Source organism: Nyctibius grandis, chromosome Z (genome assembly GCF_013368605.1).
Source record: "Nyctibius grandis isolate bNycGra1 chromosome Z, bNycGra1.pri, whole genome shotgun sequence".
NCBI lineage: Eukaryota > Metazoa > Chordata > Aves > Nyctibiiformes > Nyctibiidae > Nyctibius > Nyctibius grandis.
Window position 1 is genome coordinate 2,090,913 of NC_090695.1, and position 13,940 is coordinate 2,104,852.

General features: G+C 38.1%; 1 protein-coding gene across 2 annotated transcripts in view; it reads right to left on the minus strand.

Moving 5' to 3' along the window:
* Positions 1-981: 981 nt before the first annotated feature.
* ARK2N (arkadia (RNF111) N-terminal like PKA signaling regulator 2N) overlaps positions 982-13,940 on the minus strand; it is a 43,357-nt gene continuing 30,398 nt past the window's right edge. For both annotated transcript variants that reach the window (XM_068423751.1, XM_068423750.1), the window contains 3 exons: positions 9,803-9,985; positions 5,469-5,595; positions 982-1,759 (listed from right to left, as the gene is read on the minus strand). In XM_068423751.1, coding sequence (XP_068279852.1) covers positions 1,570-1,759; positions 5,469-5,595; positions 9,803-9,985 — 500 coding nt within the window. In that variant the 3' untranslated portion in view covers positions 982-1,569. The remainder of the gene's footprint in view (positions 1,760-5,468; positions 5,596-9,802; positions 9,986-13,940) is intronic.

The window sequence follows — 13,940 nt, forward strand, 5'->3', positions numbered from 1 at the left end:
TGTTACTAACTACATCACCACTGCTGGGGTTTTTTCCTTTTTTTTTAAGTTATGTGACAATATAGGTAATTTTTAATTTTTTTTTTTTTTTTCCCCACAGATAAAATTACTGGAAGCCAAATAAATTTAGAAACCAGCTAACACAAAAAGAAAACAGAACTTCCCATGTCCTGACTACCCCCTGTTCAGCCTTAAATGGCAAAAAAAATTCTGATGATAGAGCTGTACAAAATTTCCACTAGAAACATTTTGAATACAAAGGAACATTTTAATTGCACAATATAAAGTGAGTATCATCTTGTTAACGTCTAATCTTTGGTTTTTGCCTCGAGAAAGGCTCAAAATGACAGATGAGGGTCAGAAATTTCCAGATACGCTACAGAAACTACAGCCCGCTGAAGTAAGTAGTTCCACTGATTTCGGTAAATATTCTGGTAGAAAGTGTTTCCTGGATCGTATCCTAAAAACAATTCCAAAACTAGGATAAGAGACATGACCTAAAGGCAGGAAAATGGTGCAAGATCTAGATTTTTTTTTAAAAAAAAAACCCAAACAACCAAAAATTAAAACCTTAGGCCCTAGGACAGAGTTTTAAGCACTCAAATGGCCCCATGAGTTTCATCAAACAGCTCCTAAAGTGCTTTGCCAGGCTGGGGCTTTGCAAGGTTTTTGTGGGGTTTGTTTTTTTTTTGAGATGGTCAATGAAGCAAATAAGCAACAGCAGAAATGAAGACTATGAGCAAAACGTTTCATTTCTCCTCTTCTCCAGGCAAGACTCAGATATAGGTAAAAAAAGTTCAGCTATATTTAAAAAGGAGAGGGGATGATGGGCCTTTTTATTACTTTTCTTTTTCTTGTGCTTTTGCAATCATCAGCTGCTACTAAGTCACTATTATTACTGTTTTAAACCGTAACAAGCTGTGGGAAATGATCAGTGAAACACAGTAGTCAAGCAGACAGAAGACTCAGCACTGAAAAGAGTGTAAACTATAAATTATATTGAAAATAAAAAAAATCCTTTAATTAAAAGCTGTTCAGTGCATATGTTACGGGCCGTTTGTATTAAAGACAGTCCCTCCTGCTGGTAACGTAACCAAATCAGCTTGGGTACAAATACTCTTGGCCCAATTTGCGGAAGTGTTGAATTCCCCCAGTTCCACCGACATCAGTGAGGACACAGCATTTCTCAAAATCACTGATGCTCACACAGCAAAACACTAACTTCTACTAACAAACTCAATATACTGATAAATTAAAAGTGTTCTGAAGTCAGAGGCGGCAAAGGTTGGGAGGACGTAAGTTTGCACACTGTTATTTCTTCAGATTAACACACAAGTGTTTTAAATTTGGAGCTATTGGCTTTTAATTCTGGGAGGAATCCTCCTTTGAGGAGGCAAACCCATTTTAAATGATACTGGAATTATACTACGCTCTTATGGAAATGGAAAACCTCGTGAGTTTGAATTTCATAATGCCAGGAAACGGGGCTTCCGAAGCTGAAGCTTTAACAATGAACTTCTGTGCCACAAAGGGGAGAAAGGGTGGGGACACGAACACGGTGACACTGCATTACAGTAGATATTTGCGCCTGGTATCCTCGTCCAAAGTGAGGTCTACTACTTCTGGGGGCGAAGACCAATTCTGCTGGGGAGTCACAGCTGTCCATGACTGCGTTTGCTGAGCGTTAATGTACTGTGAGCCTGAGCCATGCTTCCAGGAAGACACACTCTGAATCACACCTCCCCTGGGGTGCACACACCTGCAGCAAGGGAAAAAAAAACACAAAGGGTTAAAGCCGCTATTGAATTCAGGCACAAGGTTCTTAGCTGCAGTGTTTTGCCACTTAGGCATCGTGGTAACACGTCCCTCTCCAAAATGTCCTCGTGGATTTTCCATTTGTAGAGTCCACAACATCATAAATACCCAGTAACAAAGCTGAGGCTAAAGGTAAATTTAAACTTGGGGCTGGTGGTGGTGATTAAATTACTTTTGAGAACTGATTTCTGCCAGTGGGTGTAAAATGTGGGCATTTTTATGCACACATCCACACGCGCATGGATCCCAAGGACCTTGAAGCAGTCTGCCCCATCGTGTGTAGTACCATGCATTACTCACAAGCATAGTTTCCTGCTAGCAGTTTTACCTGCTGGACTTCTAAAAAAGTGAAAAAAATTAAGTGAGGCTTGATGAGACAAAGAGAAAAGCTATCTTCCTATATGAAATCAAAACCATGTGAAAATAAGGGCATAATGAGACTTTCATTACAATAATTACAAGAGACATCTCGTAATTACATTACAGCCATCACACTTGATTTTTCTGTGGTTTTCTTAAATAAAATTACAAACATACTGGGAAATGCTCCCTGGTAACAGTACAGCCCCACTTCAGCAAAACATTTAAGCTTTCAGTGATTATAGACAACGAGACTAAATCATGTGTTTAAAGATAAGCACACACAAGTGCCTTGCTGAAGTGAGGCACATATCCACTTATTTGCACAGTATTTTTACCTATTATAATTACAATAGATACGTGACAATTGAAGTACAGGCTAATAATAATTAGGAAAAAAAAAAAACCAAATGAAATACAGACTGATTTTGTTATAGGATGAAGTGACGACAAGAATTTACTGGAGTCTTTAAGAAGATCACTCCATTCCCAGCTGTAAATCTGAAACAAGCGCTAGTAAAACTTTATACCTAGTGCTGCAAAAGTTGTTTTGCTCCTGTAAGTGTGGGTGCTGGCTGTAGCTGCTCCTGGCTGCCCACATAAGCAGGACACGTTTGGCTGCTGGGGTAACCTTTTCCAATTTCTTTGTGAAGGCACATGTACTGTGTTTCAGGAACCCAGGTTTTCTGCACTGCTCAAATATCCCTGACGTTTACATTTTATTTGTTTTAATTTAAGGTAGTGCAATTAGTTTTCTCCAGAACTACGTGTGTTACGCTCACATCTCTTGGCTCTGGTTAGAGTTTCATGGAATACAATGAAAAATCTCATTCTCCGAGCTCTGACTTGTCTGCATATAAATGTCTCATTTCCTTCACAGATACGCTATTTATTTTTGGATGTGATGTTCAGAATGACTTTTTTATTACTTCTTCAGTCTTAAAAATACATACCTAAAGTACGTATCTACAAAGAATTAGTAATAACAGACTGGAACTCTAACAAATGTAGCAGATTTTTTTATTTTAAGTTTTATTTTAAGAAGAAATATTTTTAAGCGTAACTGACAAGAAAAGCTTGTAGCCAAAACAAACTAAAATACAAAGTTCAGTCTCAGGGACTACGGTCCATCGTTCTGATACAGAACAGTTCTCAGTGCTCAGGCAAAGCTAATCCTAACTTTTCTCCCTGAAGATGACAAAAAGCAAGCTATAAATTATCTCACAGAAGTGATACCTCGCAAAAATGGAAGTGTTTATCCTCAAACAAGTCACACAAGCAGCGAATAGCAAAACGTTCAAACATCAGCTTAGAGAACATGCTTTCTAATCTGTAGCTAAGGGAAGTAAAGGCAACCAGAAAAAGGAGGGGGGGAACCTAAGAAAACACAGAGGAAGACTGTTTTATTCACATGCATGATAAAAAAAAATAAAATCTATTGGACAAAAATTAAACAAGCTGAAAAACATGACTTGGTGTCCTGAGTAGATGCCAAGTAATAATCCAATGATGATAAACACCACCGATTCACCAGCAATCTGAAAAACTACAAATGATGGACAGACTCTAGGGTGTCACAACTCATGCCAGTCCAGTGATGACAATGACATGGAATAGGGAGCACGATAAAAACCAGTGTGAGCAAAAGAACCGAATCCAAACACCATACTAACTAAGCATGCAAAAAACACTGATCAAAAACCTAAACCTTTTCCAAACGACAACCCTGTCAGAAGCCCATCAATACTTCATAACTGCAAGCCTAGACCTGCAAGAGAAATAAAACTCTAAATAGGATTCGAACAACGGAAACGTGTGAGTATTCAACGGAGCCAGTAAGAACTAGTCTTTGGGAGATGGTAGATGGTTACATGAACAAAGGAAAGCACAAAAGTGTGCTTTACGTCTTTGCTGAAATTATTTCAGTCCATATCTACTAAAACTGCTTTTAAACAGCAGCTCTGCATTTACTTAACATTCCCATTCTTGTACATGGTAAGTATTATCAAGGCAAGCAGCATGGAAAGCTTTTGAACAGGGGACCTCAAGCAGAAGCAACCCTTCTATGTGTACATAGTGCTAGATGGATTTACATGACCTAGTAGTGGAGGACAAGTCCACACTGCTTATCATTAGGACAAAGATCCTCCAAGCCCTGGGTCTGCTGGATAAACAGCCAGGGGAGCTACTTCCTAAGGAATTAGCATCTTCCAAAAGAGTTAGCCATGCAAGGGCTTTCACTATTCTAGAAGCAAAGACTAAATCTCTCTTCCTTCAGCACCTTAAAATTTCCTTTTTTCACATCCAACAGCATTGGGTTGTGCCCACACTATCTGTACAGTTTTCTGCCTGGTCCTGTACACCTTCCTTCTTCCTTTCCTCAGGAAAGATGCACTGAAGGGACAACAAGGAACAGCTCTGCCCCTTGCCCCTCACACCCCTTTTCCACCTCCAAGCATCCACCAGGCAGCAGAATAGTTCTAAAAAGAGCTTGTCTGTATACTGCACTTGCTTTTATTCTAGCAAATTACCCCTCCACACTGTATGAAAATGCCACTCTTGTACAACTTCATAATACCTTAAGCCAAGGAAAGATCATAGACTAAAGATGAAGAGTAGTATCAAAAAACACCTATCAAGAATAAGAGCTGGAGCACAGCTGGACAGCTTTCTGTCTGAGCTTGAGAGAAACCTCTGCCTTCCTTACCCTCATCTACTCCAGGGATTTGAACTCTCTTGTACCTTGAAATAAAACCAAGATTCCTAAGGATCCAATTTTTAATCTAAAGGGGCTATCTTACGACATTAGCCATTGAAAAGTTGATAGTATTTTTACAACTACTGATTAATTAAATAAACTCGAAGCTGATTAAATGCTTAAAGTGAATATTTTGAAAGGAAACAAGAACTCACATAAATACTTTTGTTTATGTGTTTGCATATGCACACTATGCCCTTAAAATCTTAATTCCTGATGTATATAAATTTGGTATCTCGATATTTGGTATTTTAATACTACATAAGTTTATCCTGTTAATGTTTGACAGCCGAATCACATGCTTAATCTCAATACTTATCAAGTTGGTAACGTTCTACAGAAAAACACATTCTGACATCACCGTGACCAGCAGAATGGAAAAAATTAGTGCAATGTTTGCTGCCTTTTGGGCATCGGTCATGGATGGGTAACTACAGAAGTGGAAGTCAGCAGTTTTTCTTCTTTATTAATTTTGGCAATAGAGATATTCTGATAAAATGAAAGAAATATTGGAGCAAGAAAAAGTAATTCATACCTGGCATGTTCCTGAACTCCAACAATCTCTACTTCGCTATCAGAAGAGGCGATATTAATTTCTTCATTGATCTGGGCATTACCAGAAGAGGTTTTGTCACTTGCAAGGAAGCCTGGATCCAAGTGACCTACAGATGGGCAAAATGAAAATATAGGCAGTGTTTAACAGCTTACACAACTCAGAAATCAGCTGCAAAAGGAATTTCCCAAGCTAACAAAAAAAGAGACTGAAACACTGAGATTGGAAAATCTTATTAGATCAAGTTATCCAATTTTCAGTTCATCACTTGATACAGGATGACGACTGGATTTATCCCATCTCAATAGCTCTAGTGATGGTGTTATCACACAAATGTGAACAAAGCCTGACTATTGCTTCAAGAACACTTGATGTAATTAGGCTTTCCAGCTGTTATTTCACGACAATGCTAAGAGTCAGACTGTGCCTAAACCTCTTTCAAATAAAGAAACAAGACAATCTATTGTCAATAAATCAAACTCAAAGACAGAAACATCACAGACACCAAGGAAAATCAATTTATTTTCTTTTTCAAAAAAAAAATAGGCAAAGCTGGTCAATGAAAAAACCCAACAAACCCATCAGTTTCTCATCACACTGCTTCACACATCTGCTCTAACATTATTACAAATACTTGGAAAAAAAAAAATCTGTTTTTCGTAAGTTCCATATATAGAAGTGTTGTTTTTTTATTACAGTTCCTCAATGCTATCCAGTTCATCAGTCTGTCAAACGACAAATCCTCTCTAAATACTGACGAGTGTGGCAGGTTTTGCCTTTCCCTCCAAGTACTGCTAAGAAGGTTCTTCACCACAATTAGTGAAGCTGTGTTGTGACATATTAAATAATACTTGTACGGAAAACACAAAACAGCCAAAATTATTATTTGCTTTGCAGAAAATAAACAATTTAAAAAAATCAGTTAAAAATAAGATTTCAATAAAAAGAGAAAACTTCCTATAAAAAAGATTACTTCTCCTGTCTCTCTTAGCAGTAACCTGGGGGACGCTGGGCAGCCCTGAAGCAGAAGACACTACCTACTTCTTGGAAACCACCCACTCGTCTGTATTACACAGGGGAAGAATCATTTGTCGAGCAGGAAATTTGAGATGAGATGAATATATTACGTACATCTAGCTTGACTGGACACCTCTTCAAAGATGAGAGGAGGAAGATGCAATAACGATCCACAGAATTTCAAAGGTGTGCGAACATGCAGAACTGATTATACCCCCAGGTAGACCAAGAGGACACAGAGAGAAGAAATTAAACTTAAAAAAAGTGCCAAGGAAACCCTCTAATGACTGCTTAAAGTACTTGGAAAAGATGCAAGCAAATAGAGGGGCAGAGACCATACTGTATGTTCAGTTTTTGGAAAGCCAAGACCTTTAGTGCAACATCTGATCAGGGTTAGCAAACCTGTGTGCTGCCACGTACCCAAAGGAGGAGTTTCCACCTCATAAGACAAAAAAGATTTGTCAGCTGAACTTAAACAAATTAATAGCCCAGGCAGGCTTTTCGTAACATTACAGTTCAGTTGAACATTTCTTGGCAAATATCACTGACTGCCAGAAAGTCCTCAAATGGGTCACGGATATTTCTTTAATAGAAGTGTCTGGGCACACTGTGAAACGTGGGATGGAAGTGCTCAGAGGCTTTTATTCATGTGCTGTCAATGCACCATATTACCATAGCTTTAAGTCCAGACAACAAAAAGGTAATTAGCAGTAGAGAAACCACGATTAGCAGAGTAAATATTGCAACAGTAGCTGAGTATAAATCAGGATTATAGCACACAGATAGATCTACAGCCTCTGGCCATACAAATTTCATGCCTAGTAACATGCCTACGCTGTTAATTTCTTTGCTCGAACGTTAGGATGACGCCCAAAGGAGATGTTTTGTTTGCCCTGCAACATCTGGGCTTGTAAAACAGCCCCAAATATTTGCCCGTGCACAAAGACAGTGCGTCCTAATAAGATTTTCACTTAGATAAAGCTTATGTTGCTATTTTCCCATGGGAACACATCATTTAATGTCTGTTAAACTAGATACTGGCTGAAGATTAAATTTCAGAATAAGATGGAAGATTTGAAAATTCTGCTTTCCAAATGTGCAATCCCAGACACGGTAAGAAAAGGCCAGTACTGACAAATGTGCAGCCAGAGGCGTACAGAGGCTGCTACAGGGCTCTGGGGCAAGGTGTACGTAGGAAGAAAAAGAGATTCATCCTTTCAGACGTTGACGTGGCCGTAGCTCCAGGAGCAAATTTGTCTGGACACGTTCCCATAGGGTCAGGGATGAAGAAGTTTCTTGGGTCAGGGATGAAGAAGTTTCTTGAAGATTTCTAGGTTGTTTTTTTTTTTTTTTTAATCTGGCAACCTCTTCCCTGCAAGTCCCCTTGGATATAGGTGGAGGAAGGAAGACAAATTTCTACCTGCATCGCAGCATTGTACTCGTAAGCAGAAAGTGGAAGGAAGCTTGGTAAGAAACATTACTTTTTATTTCTTTACACTCTTTTGAAGTACCAATCCATTAGTGCTATATAATAAAGTTAATTTCAGCTCTTCTGATCATTTCTTTCAAAATCTGCCACACACTCGTATTTAAGCCTCATAGACATTGAAAAGTAGCTCAGAGCTACCAGGACACTTCCAACGTAGGTGTTCTTTGGCAGGCTTATGTTTGGAAAACAGAGCATGAAACAAAAAGCTGCCGTGCTCCACCACTGCAGGCAAGACTCCGTGTCTCATGCAGTTAAAAATCTTAACATGTGTATTAAAAAAATGAGTGGAAAGGAAGGCAGTATGTTGGCATTCAAGGCTACGGGATGAAGCTGATAGGAAACACTCCCTGTTAGCTTTCTGCATCTGCAACACAGCAGCATTTCACATCGTTGTTTACCTCTTTTGTTAATAAAGAGTTGCAAGCACTTAGTGAAGATGAACAATTTTTATGAGCTACACGAACTTCTCTGAATTCTTCCACGATATTCCTGCTCTTGCTTTCTTGAAGGAAATTCCTTTGCTGTCTCTTGATGCTAAGCCCACTTACCAGCACCTTTTCACCCTTCATCTTTATCTGATGCTGATCTGTCCAATTTCTAAGGTGTGTTATAAGTTGGGGACAGACCTGTTGGAGAGCAGCGTAGGGGAAAGGGACCTGGGGGTTCTGGTGGACAGCAGGATGACCATGAGCCAGCAATGTGCCCTGGTGGCCAAGAAGGCCAATGGCATCCTGGGGTGGATTAGAAGGGGTGTGGTTAGTAGGTCAAGAGAGGTTCTCCTCCCCCTCTACTCTGCCCTGGTGAGGCCGCATCTGGAGTATTGTGTCCAGTTCTGGGCCCCTCAGTTCAAGAAGGACAGGGAACTGCTAGAGAGAGTCCAGCGCAGAGCCACGAAGATGATTAAGGGAGTGGAACATCTCCCTTATGAGGAGAGGCTGAGGGAGCTGGGTCTCTTTAGCTTGGAGAAGAGGAGACTGAGGGGTGACCTCATTAATGTTTATAAATATGTAAAGAGCAAGTGTCAAGAGGATGGAGCCAGGCTCTTCTCAGTGACATCCCTCGACAGGACAAGGGGCAATGGGTGCAAGCTGGAACACAGGAGGTTCCGCATAAATATGAGGAAAAACTTCGTTACGGTGAGGGTGACTGAACACTGGCACAGGCTGCCCAGAGAGGTTGTGGAGTCTCCTTCTCTGGAGACATTCAAAACCCGCCTGGACGCGTTCCTGTGTGATATGATCTAGGTAATCCTGCTCCGTCAGGGGGATTGGACTAGAGGATCTTTAGAGGTCCTTTCCAATCCCTAACATTCTGTGGTTCTGTGTTAGAAATGCAGATGGCATACAGGAATAATTAATGACTCTATTTTAAGGAAATAAAGAGACAAAAAAAAGACACAAACAGACAACTACAATACTTAAAATGAGATTATGATCGGTTTACTAGCTGGTGGCATGGGTTGTCATAATCCACCATTCAGTAACAAGCTTGGCTTACTTTAATTTAAAAAAAAAAAACCACCACCAAAGCCCCAGACCTAAGTTCCAAGAAGTAATTAGAGGAAAAAGGAGGAGAAACAATTAAGAAAATTACTGTCAAAAAATACATTTCAGGAATCTTTGTCAATTTTTATCAGTTGTATTTTGGAATAAATGTTACATTTTTAATAAGCACCTATAGGGTTTTATTGCAAAATCCACACGAGGAGCTTTTAAAGCTGTATAAACTACAAAAATACTGAAAGCAAGAAAGGGAGAGACGCCACCTAAGATGCTGGAACAAGCATCAGAGGAAGAGAATTTAAACCAACCTGTATCAGCACTCAGTTCATCCAGCAGCCCTCTGGTTCTCCAGGTAGATACTGAGTCTTGATTTCCTAAAGAATTATTGTGCTCCTGAACTACTGCAGCCGCCAACAGATTGTCCACATTTACCACTTCTGGGTCTGAATTTGTGTCTGATAGATCATAATGAGCTACAACTGGAGGCCCATCTGCAGAAGGAGAGAAAAGCAACGCGTATTAGAGGTCAGCACACTGTGAAAAACACCTTTAAAAGTAGAAATAATTTCTTTAAGGATTAATGCAATCTCCTACATGAAGCTCTTAAAGCACTATAAATTATATGAATTATTAAACTTCAGTTAATGAACATAGTCTGAGATTACATTTTAACCTTTGCATACACAGAAAACACAAATGTAAGAAAACCACGTTTATCGATGTATCAGTTATTTGTGTATTATCTTTCACATTAACACATGAACATCTCCATATCTGACAACGTTACATTTACAAACTTAAAAGGATAAGACCTTCAGTTTAAAATAAAAAATAATAAGTTACATGATGTTAAATTTGGCAAGACATTTAACTAGAGAATTTTACAAAACTCAAGTGACAGTTTACATTACTCTATGGTTGATTGAATCAAACTAACTTTCTGATATAACTGATCCAGTGACAATAAATTTAACATTAGGCAACTTCCCTTACATAACATTTAGCTGTCAAAGACAGGGGAATTTTTCAAAATGGCAATATTTTTTGGGCGTTGTTTTTTTAAGACCGAGAATAACAAGAAGCAAAACGATAATGTGCAGTGATAAATATGCTTTTAATTCAGTATGACTACCATATGCATCTTTGGCTACCAAAGCGAAGAGGGAAAGAGGAAGAGAAAATTGCTTACATGATTCTGAAATCTATTCGTGACAAATAATAAAAAGCTATTTTTGGTCTATTTTGTTAGGACGGACTATTTTCTTTGTGAGGAATGAAAATCACTTATAATTGGAAAGCATGCTAGAAACAGAAGAGTCTCAGAAAAAAAGTCAAATTCAAGACAAAGATTAATGTGGAAGCAGAGAGAGAACAGATAAATATTGTAATTCTAAAAGGATATACATTTTAACTCAAACGCCTCATCTCAGCTATAGCTTATCCACTCAGAGTGGATGAAAGTGGTTGGAGTTCCCAGTCCCCAAATGAAAGAATCAAAAGTTTCTTTGGGCCAAGCCTTCATCCAGAAAAAAGAGTATGAAATAGAAAAAACAGGTTGGGCCAAAACTCAGCAGCTTTGCTCGTGCAATTCCTTAACTCCCAAGGAGTTCAGGCGGTTGAGTGTCTGCAGGACTTTTTTTGTTATGGGTATGATACATAAAGGGTGTAATTTTTATGGGGTAATATAAAATAATCATGTGTTGAGGAAGACAGGACCTTCAGAATTACAAAATGAGTAAAGAAATCTTTAAAAGTCACAAAGAATAATAATATTAATAAATAATAAATGAATAATAATAATAAATGAATAAATGAAACTACTTTTCAGGAACAACTGGTTTCTTTTAGGGCTGTTGAAGACAGAAAGAACATGATGAACTAGAAGTTTTCAACTTAGTTCTCTGAAAAGCTCTTTCTACTGAGTTTTTTAGGGTGGGTTTTTTTTGGTTTTGTGGTGTTTTTTTTTTCTTTTTTTTTGTAACTTGGTCCCTGAAACATAATTCAACTCACTATTTTAAGAAATGCCTATTTTGTGATTAGCAACACACTTCATTAAAGTGACCATATTGCTTAAGTCATACTAAAGATCAGTTTTGCAACAACATAAGAAGAAATTCACAAAATATTTCCGATTGGACTTGCCTCCAAAACAACAATTTCATCAAACAATGTTATATTACAAACTTAAAACAGACCCGACAAAAATAAATGGGTAGTTAAATGCCAATGTATTAAAGACCAAACTGTTCGCAACATGAAACGCTGATGATTATGACTGGAGAAGAAGTCCCGCTAATTAACTGAAAAGGAATCTTTGTCTTTTTAAAAGGCAATTACAAAATAATGGAATACCGAGTTCAAAATGAAGCTGGCTAATGTTCAGTTAATTATTTGTGAAAGCCGATGATTAAATTACATGCAGAAGTTACAACTGGACTGAATCATGAGAGGCATGTTTTCTTTCAGTCTTCATCATCAGAGTTCAGCGTGAACATATAGAATGTGATCTACAAAAAATAAACAGTCGAGTGCAGAAGATACGAGGGTCAAGTACAATATTGACTATTTGACCATTTTTTCAATAGGTTTTCTAAAATTTCAGGAGCTATGTGCTGTTCCTTCAGGTCTTTGCTTCTCTCGCTTCTCACTAAGATCTCCAAAAGCAGAAGTGAAATTTGATTTTTGATAGATGTGTCTACACAAGTAAAATGATATTTGGACAAAAGGCACCAATAGTCTCAAGTCAAAATTGTACCACTCCTACATGTATAATCATGCAAAAATGTATAATAAATGTATATACATGCAGAGTGATATTCTTATCACCTACCCATAGAAATAACTTGTGTGAAAGTCTTCATCAGTAGGAAATACAAGCATAAACTTGTTATCTGTAGCTCCACTCTTGTATCTTCCACACTTCCAAACAGCACACCTTATAACTTAGCTTAAATTTAGTATACATCAAACAGACAAAAATATTTTCAATATAATTTACATACTATAATTATATTTATCAGTGTAATAGCCACCAATTTAACAACCTGGAAAAAACAAGCTGCCTATTGACAAAGCAATCGGAGCAGAGATTTATTTTTGCTTTTCTCAGCCTTGCCTTTCAGGATCAGACTTGGAAATGAAAGGCCCCCTGACACCAGGGTTATCCATACCTATCACCAGTAAATGACCAACGAGGCCAAGATAACGGTGACGATGCTGCAACAAATCCTAGGATTTCCAGCAATAAATGCCTACGCGTGTTTAAAAAAAATTAAAATCGATATATAAGTTTTAGACAACTACAACCAGATGAAAGTTGCAGCGACGACATATAAAAACAATCCTCTAAAAATCCTTCATTCCCAAAAGCCTGTTTCCTTTTCAGTGCTACAAGGATGGGATAGGAGGGGTTAAATTTGGAAATAAATAATACTTCCCTAGCCAACTACGTAACCATCTGATGATGTGATGCAAAGTGAATGTGTGGTACAAAGAAATAAGGAGAACTGGCTTCAGCTAGGAAATAAGTGAAAAAAAAACGCTTTCAAGTTGAAAATGTAAAAGGATTAACTACAACCACAGCGGTAACTTTTACCTGCTTTCATTTAGAACAGAGCCACTCCTGGTAATAATTGACTCTAACAGGATTACAACAGATAGAAAGACAGACACCAAACCATGCCAGAATCAAAATTTAATGTAGTGCAATTAGGAGGTTCCCTGGTCAGTAATTTAAACAATCTATTTAAGGAAAAAAAAAAAAAAAAAATCACATTTTTTGAGAAGCAGAGGTAGCTGCAAGACTTACATTTCCCTGGTGATAAGCTTTAATTCATTTCTAAAGCAATAAATGCTTGAAAAGACAAGGCTGAAAGTCAATAAGTACCAGCAGCAAAACACAGCTGTTGACATTTAATGTTAACTGGGGGAGGGAAAGACTTGCTTGCTTTAATTTTTTTTAAAGAATTCAGAGGCAGAGGTCATCATGGGGACAGCGTTTCCAACTGTCCGATTCTCCTTTAATTTACAGAGCTCATCAAAACTAATTCCACTCAGGACAACTGCATCAGAAGCCACAGGCACAAAAATTCAGGTCTATACATATAATTTTTTATTTTAAGCTTGCAACGTAGAAAATTCAGTAATTTCTTATCTACTAGCCGCTCCCATGCTTTTCATAGAGCCACATCTCAACATTCAGTGGTCTGAACTGTAAGATCCTCGCTCCTATTATCCCTTAAACCATTATTATGGCAGCACAAGCAAAAACGGGGAATCAACCATAAAATTTCAGCTGTAGGTTAAAAGCAGTGATCCTATAAGCAGCACCGTATCTTTGCACTGAAACAGCTTTGTTATCAATGCACAGCAATACTTTATCACAGGAAACAAAATATATTAGCTACCAGAACCTGGATGGGGAATTTAGTTCTTTAAGTCACTATT